This window comes from Cynocephalus volans, chromosome 11 (assembly GCF_027409185.1).
Source record: "Cynocephalus volans isolate mCynVol1 chromosome 11, mCynVol1.pri, whole genome shotgun sequence".
Classification (NCBI taxonomy): Eukaryota; Metazoa; Chordata; class Mammalia; order Dermoptera; family Cynocephalidae; genus Cynocephalus; species Cynocephalus volans.
The window spans coordinates 49,263,458-49,279,836 of record NC_084470.1 but is presented as its reverse complement, the minus strand read 5'-3'; the positions used below and the strand labels follow the sequence as shown (position 1 = coordinate 49,279,836).

At 40.7% G+C, this 16,379-nt stretch overlaps 1 protein-coding gene across 1 annotated transcript in view; it reads right to left on the bottom strand.

Moving 5' to 3' along the window:
• ITGA9 (integrin subunit alpha 9) overlaps positions 1–16,379 on the bottom strand; it is a 325,611-nt gene that overhangs the window by 33,653 nt on the left and 275,579 nt on the right. The window contains exon 24 of the mRNA XM_063113934.1: positions 2,120–2,245. Within this exon, the coding sequence (XP_062970004.1) occupies positions 2,120–2,245 (126 nt within the window). The remainder of the gene's footprint in view (positions 1–2,119; positions 2,246–16,379) is intronic.

Below are 16,379 nucleotides of genomic sequence, written 5' to 3'. Positions count from 1 at the left end.
CAGGATCTTCTTATTCCAGTAACTAAAGCAATTCCAGGAAGAGGAAATCCATAGAAGATGCCATCATTCTCTCTTGCCACCAGAGGGCATTGGAGGGATTTCCCATACAGAGTGCACCAAAGCATGCCTTCAAGTCAAGCAACTGGGAGAAAGCAGCTCACTGGTCTATCCTACCAAAATATTGGATTTCACAAGGAGAAATAATTTTTTTAAAAAAGAAACGCAATTGCATATTCTGAAAACATTCTTATGAGTTTTGAATACAAGATATATTTCCTACATTATGCAATTTCTGCCTGTGCAGAGGCAAATCACTTTCATGCCCATTTTTTAAATACAGTAAATTAGAGGGCTGAGAAGTCATGTGACTCTTGCTCAAGAAAAGACATAAGTTATCAATAGAAATGTAAATTCAAAATTTAAGTTACAAAAGAGGAATTTTTCTCTTTTGTATTACAGGATCCAGATGTACATACATACCTTCATAATGTTTCTTTCATGTACAGGGTAAAATTTTCAGACACAAGAGAAGTATCTGTCAAACAACTAGATATCACTATACCTAACAATTCTAAGGACTTTAAAAAATAGGTGTACTATCTTCACTACGTAAGTGGATAAAAACATTTCAAGTGGCAAACGGTCGCCCTTTTCTATAGGAGAAGACAGTGAGGAAAGACGTGATAAACCTAACTGTGATATACATGGGCTGTGTGGTGGGTTGAGTTATGTCCCCCCAAAACTCACTGAAGCTTGAATTGTGTCCCCCAAGTTTTATGGATTAGAAACTTAGCCCCCACTGTGACTGTTAAGAGGGTGGAAAATCCTATTATGATCATTGGAAGGTGGAGCCTTGAAGAGGTGATTGGGTTGTAGGACCATGCAGTGGTGAATGGATTAAAATGGTGGTTGGGGCCTGGTTCTGAAGGCTTTAAAAGAAGAGGAGAATCTGTCTCTCTTGCTCTCTCTGCTTCCACCATCTTGCAATGTGAGACCCCTGGGTCACTGTTGCCACCACCAGATGGACTTTGGACTTCCTAGCCTCAGAAACTGTAAGCAATAAATTTCGTTTTTCTTTATAAATTACCCAGTTCCAAGTATTCTGTTATAGCAACACAAAATGGACCAATACAGGCTGAAATAAGGAGTTAAAGAAATGTAACCAAAGATACGGGGAAAGGAAGCTTTGGAAAAGCATTATGATTCCATCTTCAATACCTTCACTGTTTAAAAAATTTAGGTATAACATTTACAGCAAATAAAACACATCTTAAGTATACACCTTGATAAATTTTTACACGTTTATAACCAGAGAACCACCACCCTGATCAAGATGTGGAACATTTCCAGCACCTAAGTGGGCTCCCTCATGCCCCATCCTATTGATATTCCTCCAAAAGTAATCACTATACTGACCCCCATCGCCACTGATTAGTTTTTGCTATTTCTGAACTTCAGAGAAGTGAAATATACTGTAGTATGTGTCCTTTTGTTTCTAGCTTCTTTCACTCCATATTATATCTGTAATGTTCAGTCATATTGTTGTGTGTAGCAGTAGTTTGTTATTTTTCAGTGCTGTGTAATATTACAGTGTATGCATATATCACAATTGTTTACTCATTTTCCTGTTTAGATATTTAGATTGTTCCCAGCTTTTTGGCTATCGTAAGATTGCTGTGAACATTCTTGTCCATGTCTTTTGGGAGACACAAGTACTCATGTCTCTTGGGTATATACCTACGAGTGGAATGGCTGAATCATAGGGTACATATATGTTTAATTTTAGTAGATACTACAAAACAGTTTTCCAAAGTGGTTGTACAAGAACCATCACTCTTGTTCAGACTTACATCAGGAGAAACATTTTACTCTGTGCTTGGTAGGTTGCAGAAGCTTTCCCGTTGCCAGGCAATGGAATTTGGAATGCAAATTTAACACTTTGACTGAAACCGCAGGCTGAAAACTAGGAGTTGAACACAGTCCTTGTGATTTATAAGTCAATTGATTAAAGCCAGATTTGGGAAATAATAAATAGCAAATAGAAAACTGGCCTCTAATTTCAGACTTGTTTTCTAGTGAGGACCACCCATGTTACCCCAGCCACAAAGCAAATCCTTACCAAGACTTTTCTTCCAGACTTTGTGAAAAAAGCAAATATTGTGTGGAAGATATTTTCCTGTTCTTGAGGGATGATGCAGGGGGTTGGGTTTCTCTGGAAAGAGCAGTTTCCCTTCTCTTGGCCCACCTGAAAATGAAAAGAGGCCTGTCAGAGTGGTCAATCCCAAGAATGGATCATGATCCTGGAATCCCTGATTGTAGAGGTGGTAGCAGTAGAACTCAAATTCACCTTTTTCCTTTTGTCCATTCTCCAATGGACAACTATGGCTGGAAAGCTGAAAGGCAGAAGTCGTAGCACCAACCGGACTAAATAATAGAAAATGTGGATCTTAAGTCCCTAAAATAATTGAGATGAGATGGCATGCAACACAGAAATCAGATGTGACTACAAAACAGTAAGACTTAAGGAACAAAATAAACCTTATATTTCATGGCTTCCAAAGCACATTTACGGTAACGTGCCATATAACAATGTTTTGGGTAACGATGAACCACATATATGATGGTGGGCCCTTAAGATTGTAATAAAGCTAAAAAATTCCTATCGACTAACAATGTCATAGTCATTGTAATATCATAGTGTAATACTTTTTCTAAAAAAAATAAATTCAGTGTAGCCCAAGTGTACAGTGTTTATGAAGTCTATGGCAGTGCACAGTAATGTCCTAGACCTTCACATTCACTCACCACTCACTCACTGACTCATACAGAGCAACTCCCAGTCCTGCAAGCTCCATTCATGGCAAGTGCCCTATACAGGTGTACCATTTTTTATCTTTTAAATACTGTATTTTTACTGTACCTTTTCTGTGTTTAGATTTGTTTAGATATACAAATGCCATTGTGTTGTAACTGCCTACAGTACAGTAACATGCTGTATAGGTTTGTAGCCTAGAAGTCATAGGGTATACTATATAGCCTATTTGTGTAGCAGGCTAATCGTTTAGGCTTGTCTGAGTACAGTCTATGGTGTTTGCACAACACAATCACCTAATGATGCATTTCTCAGAATGTATCCCCATAGTTAAGCAACACATGACTATACAAACACCCTTACAGCAATTCTCCAAGATAGGCACTGATGCTCTTTGTCTGGATGAGGAAAATGAGACTCAAGTCAAGTCACTCGCCAACAATTACAGAGTCAAGGACCCAGGTCTTGAATTCAGGTCTCCTGAGACCAAGCTTTGCGCATGGTCCACTACCAGAGGTTTTCAAATTGTTCCACGGAGCCCCCTGGGTGTTATAAAAGCCCTTAAGAGTCCACCTAGATAGGGGAAGGGGCAGCGAGCAGGACTGCTCTAGGTCCAATGAGAGCATCGACCATATACAGTGCCATTTATTTTTTTATTTTTATTATTATTTTTTTAAAGATGACCGGTAAGGGGATCTTAACCCTTGACTTGGTGTTGTCAGCACCACGTTCTCCCAAGTGAGCGAACCGGCCATCCCTATATGGGATCCGAACCCGTGGCCTTGGTGTTATCAACACCACACTCTCCCGAGTGAGCCACGGGCTGGCCCCTACAGTGCCATTTAAAACCAGGGTTCTACCAAAAAAATAGCTGGACAGCCACTGTGCTGAGCCAGACGGGAACTTACATGCCCCGTGAGCTCTTGGTGAGGTATCTGATCTTGCCTGTGACACAACAGCAGTGGTGCTGAGCAACATTGGAAACAAAACAAGCCAAAGCAATGGTGTGCAGCCTTTCAAGCTGATCTCTTCAAGAATAACACTCTTTTTGATGCCTAAATTGAGGAATTGTCAAAAAAATGAAGTCTTCTTTACATATCTTCATATCACGCTGGTTGTAGCTGAAGATGGGACAGGATGTAAGGTCAGATAAGAAAATTAATAATTAGGGCTGACCCCGTGGCTCACTCGGGAGAGTGCGGCGCTGGTAGCGCCGAGGCCGCGGGTTCGGATCCTATATAGGGATGGCCGGTGCACTCACTGGCTGAGTATGGTGCAGGCAACACCATGCCAAGGGTTGCGATCCCCTTACCGGTCAGAAAAAAAAAAAGAAAATTAATAATTAGTAATTCATAGTTTGGGATTGTGTTTACAATCCCATTGCTAACCAGAATCAAGTGCTTAAACTCTCCTATCTTTAATGCCCTTGAATAAAATATAATGTGTATGAATTTGTTCAAGAATATTTCAAATTCTCATTTGTGGTAAGGAGCAAAGTTTAAAGTTTTTACATAAAGAGAATTCTAACTTAAGCTAACAATGCTAATTTTTAAATAATGAACTATAAAACAAGACCACCAAAATTTGCTAAATTAATCCTTAGCTTATCTTTGGTATGAACACATTCCAGAATCTATTATACACATCTGAAAATAAATAAGGTGAAGATTTGTTCCCTCCAACTAACTACGAGAAAAGAGAATGTTGCCTTTAAAAGTCTCTCACAATTTGGGACTTATTGTCATTTACAAGCCAAGCCTCTCATAATTTGGGACTTTCTCAATTACTATATTTGAACCAGAAAACTTGGGGAAGACATGCCAGCTGGAAATGGTCTCAATCAACATTAGTTTTGGATGATTTTAGAACTCACTAGAGAGAATTAATGGAAAGGAGGCAATAAAGTTCAACACAGATTTGGTGATTATTCCTTGAGCGCGATTGTTGAAAGTTGTGATAAATATATCGAATCCCATTTTAGAAAGCAGTATGTAAGCTGCTCATGTGGTGAGATAATGAATATTCACTTATTAGACAAATGAGAAAAACAACTGCTGCAGTGTTATGCAAATGTAGACTTGTGTGTTGCAATAAAATAACAACATCGAACACATTAAAAACTTTTGCATTTCAAATAAATTAGACAAATTGAAGATGATTTATTCTGGAAAACTATTTACCAAAAAAGTGGCTTAGTAAGGATATATGTTGATCTCAAAAGACGCACGTTTGAATAAAATAATTTTGTGAAACGTGACAATGAAAGAGTAATATAAATTAATACATTATTCTTATATGATTTTAAATATGCAACTACATGATTAAATTAAATATTATAAGTAGATAGCTGATTATTTCACTCATTTTCCTAAATTTTTTAAGGCAAAATTTATATTCTCTAAAATGCACAGATCTTAAGGGTACAGTTTGATGAATTTTGACAAATTAAATCACCCAGTAACCACCAACCCAGTGAAACTGCAGAACATGTTCATCACTCCAGAAAGCTCCGCAGTCCCTTTTCCAGTCAATTCTCACCCCCACCCCAAAGGCAAACACAGTTTTGATTCCTATTAAGTTGGTCAAAAAATTTTTAAAAACTGTTAAATTTGCCTCATTAGGGAAGGGGGGGTGTCATTTGGGGGTTGCCCTATATTTAGACATGTACAGTATGCAGTGGATGGAAAACAGTTATGTTCACTGGGCATTTGACATTAGAGTGGGCCTACTCATACCCCTAACTCCCATCACCTTTTTCCTCTGAAGCATGTGGGTCTCTACTTTCCCTGCTTGTCTTCTGGAATGGACATCTGCTGACAGACCATTGGAGAACAGTCCTCTGGAGCCCTGAGGCATGCACATTGCTCTGTTAAGATTACCAGGCCTGGCCACCCAAACACAGTTGGTCTGGGTTTAAAGAAACAGAAACTCTGAGTCTTGCAGGATGCAATCGCCCGTAATTAAAATCAGGGGTGGGGGCTGAGTTCCTCTTTGCTCTGCAAATTGATGCTTCGGGTTTCTAGGCAAGGAGAAGGAGCTCAGAACAGAGTCCCCACCCAGGCAGCTTCACTAATGTGCTTTGGGTGTGAGCAGCTGACATCCGGCCACAAGACGCCAGCAGAGAGGGGCAGGGAGCAGGGAACGGCAGGGCAAGGGTGTGAGAAATAACCCTAGCTGGAAGGCAGAGCTGTGCTTAGAACTCAGTTTTCCTCTTGCACGGGGAGTTGCTGGGGTGGCCTGTGGACAGAGTAATGATGATGACATGATATGATATGTTGTGACACTTAATCTGCCCGTTGTGGAATGTGAAGAAGCGAAATGGAGACAGAGTCTGTGCTGAATGAAAATCTTGGCCAGTTGTGCTCTGACTGTGGTTACACAGGAATCACTTCAATTGGGGAAAACAACATTTTTCTGGGAGGTTCAGGGTGGTCCCCTTTCAAAGGGAGATTGGAGATTGCTTGGTGCAGCACAGGTCTAATTCAGACCAGCTACTCCTGTTGTGGACGCTCTCTCAGCTAAAATTCAGCAACTCAGTGCCTGGCCAAGGTCACCAAGGGGGGACTTGTGTGTTGGATGGATACATATGTGAAGCCACAATAACAACACCTAACACATGTGCAGCCCTTGCTGTGTGCCAGGTTCTGAGTGCTCTTCACACATTAATGTTCAGTCCTCCCTACAACCCTGTGAGGCAGGTGCTATTACCATCCACATTTTACAGATGGAGAACCTGAGAGGCAAGGGTAGGCCAGATGACCACCAGAGGTCCCCCGGCTAGCAGGCCACAGAGCTGGGCCAGGATGCAGACCATCTAGTTCCAGAGATCTGCTTACAGCCACTTCCCTGCACTGCCTTTTAGGTGTGAAAGCTGAAGATGGGTTTGGGATGGAGTCACAGAGGAGTACACGTGGAGGGAAACCATCCCTTCCTTTTCTCTCCCTAGTCACAGGGAAGGGAGAAAGGGAAGGAAGGACTAGTCTAAAAACTTGGAAATCCCAGAGTCCTCCATCCTGACCCATTTCTGTTGCTGTGGCAAAAACAAAAAACTCCTGCCCAGACCATGGGCGATAAAAGTGCCTGGGAGGCCAGGCCTCTCTGCTGCCTCTTGGGCTGGAAGGGGAACAGAGCATCCTGGAATGTTGTTTCTGGAAGCCAGCTCTGAGATCATGTGGTCCCGTGGCCTCGGCTGACAGATAAGAAACCAAAGGCCCCCAAGTTCAGTGACTTGTTCAAGGTCATGTGGTTGGTTACTGGCAGCATCCAGCACCCAGTGAAGAAATTCTGTGGCACAAGCGCTCTTGCTGAACACCCAATGGTCTCTGGCTTCAGCTCTAGTTCTGCCTTCTAACAGCTGTGCCATTTTGGGCCTCCAGGGGCTCAGATTCCTCATCTATAGAATTAGGACATTGGCTTCAGTGGTCACTAAGGTTGTCCTTGGTTGATAATTCTATATTTCATGGACTATCTGTGCATTTTCATTAGAGCGTGGGGTCACCTAATCTCACGTTATGTAGATAAGCAATTATTGACCACCTACCCCCCACTACTTGGTTTCAACCACTCTCTTTGCTCAAAATCAAGGGGAAGTAATGCTTTCTTCATGTGTTACAGACAACCCAAGCACCACCCAGCTCATGTCTAACCATGTCATTTCCTTGGCTGGCCGAGGACTCTGTGGCCATTGACCCCCTGCTCACCTCTGCCTACTCCCTTCTCATTCATTTCCCAGACTATCTGAGTCAAAACGCTTCCCATGACATGGCTGCTTATCTTCCAGGACCTCTGGAAGCTGGAAGAGGGCCATGGCTATTGGAATTTGAACCAAAGGACTTTACCAAGCACAAACAAAGACAAGAGGATGCAGGACACAGTGTCAAGGCTAAATTCTGCCAACGTGGCTATTGAGGGTTCTCTTCTGGCATCTGTCCTTCCCCCTACCCCAAAGAAAATATTGTGCAAGTTTAAACCAAGAGATGGTGGTGATTTGGGAAACTGTCAGGAACCCTGGTTGTGGGAGCCCAAGGAGTGAACATCACTTGATGGAAAAGTCTGGGTCAGCCTTGGTCAAGGAAATCTTTGTGGTCAGAAGCCATCACGGTCCTAGGCCTGTCAAAGGACACAGGGCCCCCTGTTCACTCTAGGTGGCAAGACCTAGCTTCATGAAATACTGGGTGTGAAGCATGAATCAGGGCTGATTCCTTGGGTCTGAGACTGAAAAAAAGTTGATCTTTCATTTTGAATGTTACTATCATCTGCCACCAAGTAGAAAATGGAAGTCTAGAGCTTTTACTAAATACTCTTTAGACTGTGGTGGTCTGAAAGGGGTTGGAGAAAACAAGGCATTTCCCATTCGTAAGCTCAGGAGAGAGTCCTCCATTAGGTAACTGTAAGAGCTGTTTGCTGACTTAGGACATAAGGATCTCCCAGATGACCAGAAGAGAGTAGCCCTAACACAGTCCCTGTCCCTGGGCCTGAAATCTGGAGGGGTAGAAAAGTTCTCTGATCTTTTTTCTAAGTCTCACGCCCCAAGCACATCACCCTGGGGACTAATTCTAGTTGCTTATGTCTCCATCTCTATACTGAGTACAGACATAAAAGGGAATACTAGGTAACATTAGGTGCTATTCTAAGCACTATGGCATACATTGAATGCTTACAGCACCCAAGTGTGGAGGGCACTATTATCAGTAGTGTGACCATATAATTTATTGCCTAAACTGGGACATTTTTGAGAGTGAAGTTGGGGAGTCAACCAGATATAACAGCCAGACTGAAACATTTATCAGGGATGTGTCAGGCCAACTGTGACATCTGGTCTCCTTAATTTTCACCCCCATTTTACAGATGAGAAAACGGAGGCCAGAGAGGTCAAGTAACCTGTCATGTACCTATAAGCTCTGAATCTGTGGGAAGCACATCTCCAAAGTCTCCACCAGGAGGCACCTTGTCCCATTCCACCTTCTTTGAGCCCAGGCTGCATAGCCACAGTTCCACATGCTGAAGCCCAAACACATCCTGAGCACCACCTTCCTGTTCATCCATTCGCAGCCCTCAGAGCACAGCTCCTATTGTGATTATTCTTGTCTACAAATTTCTACCCCCACCATGAAGTCAACCCTGTCATGATCTGCATTCCTGACTCAGAGGAGGTGGCACCTGAGGTGGATCTAGATGGATAAAGAAAACTAGAGAGTAAGCCCCAGCCAGCTGGGGGTCCAAGGATGGGGAGGGTCACCAAAGGGTCCCTGGCTTGATACCCCTCAAATGTAGTACATAGCCAATAAAAGGGAAATGGAAGATTGAACTAGCAGAGGAACAACCTCAGTGACAGCAGTACTCCCCATGAGCCATTCTTGGAGTTATCACCAACGTGGTTCTTGGGTACAGTTTGATCTAAAAGCCATGTTTGTTGAATTGAATTGGATTAAAGGGCATAGGTTCAGTTTTGAACAACGTGTGTTTCATGTTAACTCACATTGCTCTGTTAGCCATTGGCTTTATGTTCTCTGTTATATCCCTGGGCCACTTTTCCATATCATGTTACACCAATCACAGCTGATGGCAACTGGGTAAACATGACCTGACCCCGACTTACTGCCTGCTTCTCTGAATTCACATGCCCCTTGAGTTTGAAAACTCAGAGAATGTTTTCAATGCATACTTTGCTAATTCAATTACCTAGTGCCTACTCTGGGAACCAAAGAAGTCCTCATCCTGCCACAGAAGGCTGAACATTTACTGCAATGGCTGTGGTGATATTAACTTTAGGACTCCAAGGTTTGAAATAAAAATAGTACTCATAAAATGACCAAGAAATGACACCAACTGGTTAATTAGGCCAACCTAAGATGTTTACTACTAGAAAGGTAAGATAGCTACATATTGTCAATTCAGCAAAATGTGATTCACATTTGCTATACAGTCTTACAGCACCCTTCATATCATATCTTATGTTAAGTCACATTGCTAAGATTTACTATTGCGAGCTTCTTGGTATTGACCAAAAACTGTAAAAAATGATGTCAATATTTTGATAATAAATCTGAGACAAATAATTTCATGTATCACCATTCATTCTAAGACTTTGTAATAATGCAGGTCTAGAATAACCTATAAGGGGTGGGTGTTCAAAGGTTCCATTAATTTACTCTGATTTTTCAATTGTAATGACACTGCTCAATATAAGGCCAGAGAAACAGCCATAACAATCTTGGATAGTTCCTTATTATGGATATGCCTAACCTTATGTTACTAATGTATTCGAAATGTTGAGAACCCAATGTTGTATGTGTGCATGCATCACATCATTTAAAGGTAATGAGGAGTTCTCAAAGGCATCCTTTGGTAGATCCTTCTGAAGAGTGATGGATTCTTTTGCTTTGTGAACAGAGATGTCTTGTTTATCAGTTCAGCAAGTTCTGATTTTCTGATATTTACCTCTATGTGTAGCTAGAGGTTCCAATGCGTTTATACAAATGGACAAAAATCCAAAGAGAAAAAACACTAATGATCACAACAACACGAGGCAAGTTAATATGAGGCTCTAGCTTTGGACAATCCCTCCTGTCCTGGATGCTCAAATAAAGAGGCAATTAAATAAAGAGCTGAAATAAGGAGTTCTGTTTTTGAACTGAAAAGAGTAAATGAAAGCATATAAAAGCTGTCCATAAATAACAGCCCACTCCAAATCTACAGAGTTGGGGATGGAGCAGGAGGGGACAGAAGTCAAAGAATGACCCAGTATAGTTTAATCACAGAAAAGAAAAGATAGTAACTTTAAATGCCTAAAAAGATCATACCTTTGACTCTAGATGTCTTTTCTGTAATTGAAAACTGTCTTCCAAATGAAATATTTGCTTTCCCCAACTCCTTCCCCATTCCTTAAGGCAATCACCACTGTAAAAAGTTGTATTCGGTGTGAAAGGGCAGGGTTTTACTGAGACGAAAACAGAAACAGAAAATAAAGAGGAAAACCTCAAAACCAAAGTTCCAGAGGAAAGGAAGAGCATAATCTGTTGTACATATCTGTTGACTTCTGTACGAGTTTGCCATTATTTTATGAACACGTCCACTTCTTATGATAAAATACAGTGAATTTTGTTTCCATCAGCTTTAGGGTTTGGCTAAAACAACGTCCTCCACCCCGCTCCCACCCGCTTGCTCTGGGTGTGACAGGCCTTCGTGCTGGAAAGTCAAGAGTGCAGGCCACCACCAGACTGCCTCATAAAACAGAATTCATTTACGTTTAATCAGAGAAAGACAAGTCCCCCAGATGAGGCCCATTGCACAAGCATGGGGATAGCCTTTTACTGGAGTCAAAGTGATACAGATGGGAAGTAGTTTCAGAGAAGCAATGACACAGAAGAATTTCCAGATGTGGTCAGATTCTGTTTAGTGGAGAAGCAAGACACAAATATGTTATCTGAGCACTTGGCATGCGTACCAAAAATGTTTTCCTTCCACAGAAAATGAACCATTTTGGAAGTAGAATGGTCTGTTGATTTGGATATAAATGAGTCAGTAGTCCCCATACGAGACACAACACAGTCCTTGGAATTGCGTCTGTTTGCTTAAATTCCGGTTCTAGTTCTTAGGCCCATCTATGGTAAAGAACAAAGCTCATACCCATCTCATGTTAAACGGTAAGGTAGTACACCTATGGATTCACTGGGTTGTCTCTGCATTTATGAGACATAGCCTTTATTATCATCCTTTTATCAAAAGGAAATGACAATCATTTTCTGGATGCTGTTTCATGTGTCACCATCTGTTTAATTTCTTAAACTTCTTTTCTGGCAAAGAAAAGTGAAACCTACATGCTACTCATTAAGTGTAAAGTTTCAAGATCTTCATGGGAGGCCTGAAATGTGCTTTAGGCCACAAGTTCAGATAATTAAAGAGAAGTGAAGTTGGCTCCCTGACAGCTGCGGAGATAATTACTTCTCAGTGTCTAACGATGTTGGGGCAGTTCCTTTTGGTCCGAGGAAACTTGGTATGTATGTCAGAAAGGAGCTTTCCTGTTTCTGTGCTTCCGAAGCACACACAATTAGTCCTCGGCAGGTTAAATTAGAACCATGTGTTGCTCAGCAATGGCTGATGAGCACTGTTTATCCTCAGTGAGATTTCCTGTTATCGACTTCAGTAACAGCCATCACCCCTGCCATGGCAGGGCTCTCTGTCATGTTGCTTTCAAGGAATGAAGGAAAGTAAACTGCATAATCACCAACTTTTGAGGCCTATTCATGTTGGAGGCCAGAAAACACCAGGCACCTAAGCATGGGCATTCCAACTGGCCCACATGCTGGTAACGAAGCGTTAATGTTTCCAGATGTCATGGCAGCTGTAAGCACAAGACGCCCTCAGTCAGCAGGGACACGGCATTGCTTGGCCTGATTTATGTGCTCTGTCCACATGGGTTAAAGGGAAGCCTCTGAACTGTACTGCACGTGGACAGCTTGGGCTGAAACCATCCCCACCTTCCAGAGGCAGTACATGTTGAATGTAATCTGTGCAGAGAAACGTACACGCTTTCTCCCTCTGGCCAAGCTCAAATTGACCAAGAGCCCAGCAACATAACTCTTGCTCTAGAATTCAATCAGTCATCCCACTTCTTTTAAGTGTTTGGCTTCTGTTGAGAAAGACATTTAAAGCAAACCTAATCCTGACCCATTTCAGGAACTTGACTATTCACCTCACATTCATATACATGCAGAAAGAAGAAGAGGAAAATGGTTTGGGGCCATTGCTGAGACCAACAGAAGAGTGTGTGAGAGAGAAAGAGAGAGGGGTGGGGAGGGGATGGAATATGTTTTCATAACATCTCTGACCAAAGTCTGTGGAGTTTAAGTTTGCTCTTAGAAGCCTTCATTTTTGATAAGTGATTCAATCTCTTATTTCAAAGTTTCACCTTCTTACTTAATCTCACATTGAAATTAAGGCAACCTCTGCTGTGAATCAAGGGAATTTGACAAAACACCTCTACTTAGGGATTTCAATTAAGCACAAATTTCTTGAGTTCTTAGAAACCTTCATGGTCTAGAGAGGCTAGAAGACAAGGTCAGGGTAAGGATGGGGGCAGGGGATAGTGTAGAAAATGACCTAGAAAGGTGGGTGGGAGGTCATGCAGGTTTTGGATCTCATGATTCCGGCCATTAAGATCTCCTTGTAGATCTTTTTACAGAGAATCATAGAGGTATCTCTGAGCATTACACAGAGAAATTACTATGACTAGAAGTTGGCATAGAGAAATGATTAGGACTAAAATTCTCAAATGGTAAACCTGGTCCTCACTGCCTGAGTAACAACGGTTTGTGATGAGAGGTTGGATAAAGAGGCACAGTATTTGGTGCTCAGTTTTAAATTTGTATTTATTTGGAGAAAATGGAGAGAGCAAAGAGGATACCCTAGGATGGGAAAAAGAGAATTAAAGGAATTGTACTTTTTTGGAAGAGAAGGGGAAAGGGTAATAGCTCAACTTCTCTACAAGAGGGAACTAGGCAACTGTTTTCTATTTTAGCTAAGAAAAGGTCAGGGGGAAATCAGAGCACAAAAAATTGAGGATAGTCATAACAATGGGATTTGAGGAATACTAGAATGGCTTAATGAAGAGCACTTGCTGGAAACACAGTTCTGTTGCACTGGAGAGATGTCTTGATTGTATTCTGTCCAAAAGTAGAGGGTGGGATCATATAATCCCCCCCAATCCACTCTGGGGCTGTAAATCCATCTCCTGCTGGAGAAGGGTTTCTAAACCTCAAATCCTTGTTAGAAGAAGGAGCCTCTAACCCAGAAAGCAGGTTTGGTTCAAGTTAAGCCCTTGAATTTCTACAGAAAAAACCAAGGGTGAAGGAGGAGGGAAAAAGCAGCATGTGTTCATGACAGAGGAGAGTAGTAGAGACTGAAAAAGAAATGTGAGTTGTTGATTGTTGTTTTGGGTTATTTGCTGAGTTGCTTTAAAGTGCCAGTTACATCTTGGTGTCTAGCAAGTCTGCTGCAGCGGAGACTTCTTGTTGCTAAGTCATAAAACCCAGGACTTCTCTCATGTGAAATGTGCCGGCTGACCAGCATCACTGTCACTGCAGTTGCCAGCGAAATGAGTGATTCACATTGTGGCAGAAAACTCCCCCAGAGTGAACGCTAATGAGCACATACAGAGACTTCTGGATGTCCCGTCTGGACACCACGCAGGGGGAGTATGGGGGCTGACACTTCAAAGGAGAGAAATCAAATAGGGCTAAAATCAAAGAGGAGAGAATTCTCAGGAAACACAGACTTGGCAAGGCCTTCATGTGAAAGATCTCATCACGAACTCCTGGAAGATAGCTCTGGTCTTCGCAGCCTGAATGAAGGTCTCTGTGAGACCTTTCTTGATCACTCTCTATTTAAATAAACACCTTTCTCACTCCTTATCCCCTTGCCTCCTTTATTTTTCTCCATAGCATTTACCATCATGCAATATACTATGTTTTACAAATAATAATTTGTCTTTCCCCACAAGAATGTAAGCTACATGAGGGCTAGAAATTATTTTTTGTCTGTTTTGTTCTCCATATCAACCCAGTGCTTGGAATATGTTAGTGAAAAGTATTTGTTGAATGAATGAACATGTGGATAAAAAAAATCGCACAATAGCCTCATGTACCAGGGACTGTTATCACCATTTTATAGATGAGGAAGTGGAAATACAGAGAAATTTAAGTATCATGCTTTAGACCAGGGCTGCTCAAATATTAATGTACAAATGAACCACTAGGGGACCTTGTTAAAATGCAGATTCTGAGTCAGCAGTTCTGGATGAAGGCTCAGATTTTGCATTTCCACATGTCTAACTTCTAGGTGATGGTAGTGCTGTTGGACAGCTACTCGTCCAGACAAAATGATGGCATGACACTTTGCAGGTGGCTGTACAGTCTAATGGTTAAAAGTAAAGACCAACATAGCCACTTACCAAATCTGTGACCTGGGCTGTCCCTCTCAGTCTTCTGTGTCTCCATTTCCTCCCCAAATTATTATGAAGATTAAATGAATTTGTCCTGGTAAAGTACTTGGTACAGTGCCTCTGTACTGTACTTATCTGTAGTAAGTGCTTAATAAAAATTTGCTATTACTTTTTAGCCTGAATCTAACAGCTTCCTCTCAGAATCCTAAGAGTATTATTATTTTCTACTTGACCAAAATAGGAAAAGCCTACATTTATGCTGAGAAGCATAACAATCCACATCTACTATCAAAAAGTTAGAAATTCCTGGTGGATATACTATGTGCATATTTTGAGACAGGTTCCTAGAAGTGGAATTGCTGGTATTCATATTTTACATTTTGACAGTTACTGTCTGCCTTTCTTACCAGCAGTATTTGAAAGTGTCCACTTCCCCTCATCTTAACCAACAATGGATATTAACAATCTTTTAGATTTTTGCCAGTTTAATGAAGGAAAAAATTCATTTTGAGTTTGCATTGCTCTGATTACTGGTGAGGTTAGGCATATTTTCATATGTTTATTTGCCATTAAATTTTCTTCTTTTGTGAATTTCCTATTCATATCCCTTCACCCATTTTTATAACTTTTGGCTTTTACTGTTTTGCAGAAGAAATTTATATATTATTTGCCTGTTAACTATGTTGTAAATATATTCTCCCAAATAATTTTTTAGCTTTATATTTTGATCACACAAAAGTTTAACCTTTTTGTAGATTTAAATCTGTCAATTTTTTCTTTGTGGCTTCCGGATTTTATGACTTGCTTAGGAAGAAGGGCTTCCTATCCAATGATTATTAAAATATTCAGTACTTTCTGCTAATAATTTTTTTTTTTTTACATATAACTTTAATTCTTTTAATTTTTTTTCTGTGAGATGCAGGTTTCCTGTAATTTCTTCCTAAATGGACAGCCAATTGTCTTCATATCATTTATGAATAGTCTATACATCTTCACTGTTTGGGGCCATCATTTCATCAAACATTTTTCTGCCCCCTTCTCTTTATCCTCTCTACAACTCTAATTATATGTATAAGCACATCAATGGTCTCTGAGCTTTGCTTGTTCCTTCTCATTTTTAGTTTATTCTTTTTTTCTCTCTGTCCTTCAGACTGAATAAACTGCATTGATCTATCTTTAAGTCTGCTGATTCTTTGTCAGCTCAAATCTTCTACTGAGCTCCTCTAAAGGATTTTTTATTTCAGGTATTTTACTTTCAATCTCAGAATTTCCATTTGATTCTTTTTACTTTTTCCATCTATTTTATTATCTGTTTAATTTCCATTTACTTTACTTATTAATAATGTTATTGACATTCTCTATTTGATGAGTCATTGCTACCATACTTTATTTAAACATGATTTCTTTTAGTTCTTCAAACATTTATAAGAGCTGCTTTGTAGTCTATGTTAAGTCCTACATCTGGGTTCCTCAGAGATTGTTTCTAGTGACTTTTTTCCCCTGTGCAGGGTTCATACTAACTTGTTTCTCTGCATGTTTCATCTATCTATCTGTATATATATATATATATATTTTTTTTTTTTTTTCAACTAAACATTTTAGATAATATATTGTGGCAATTCTGGA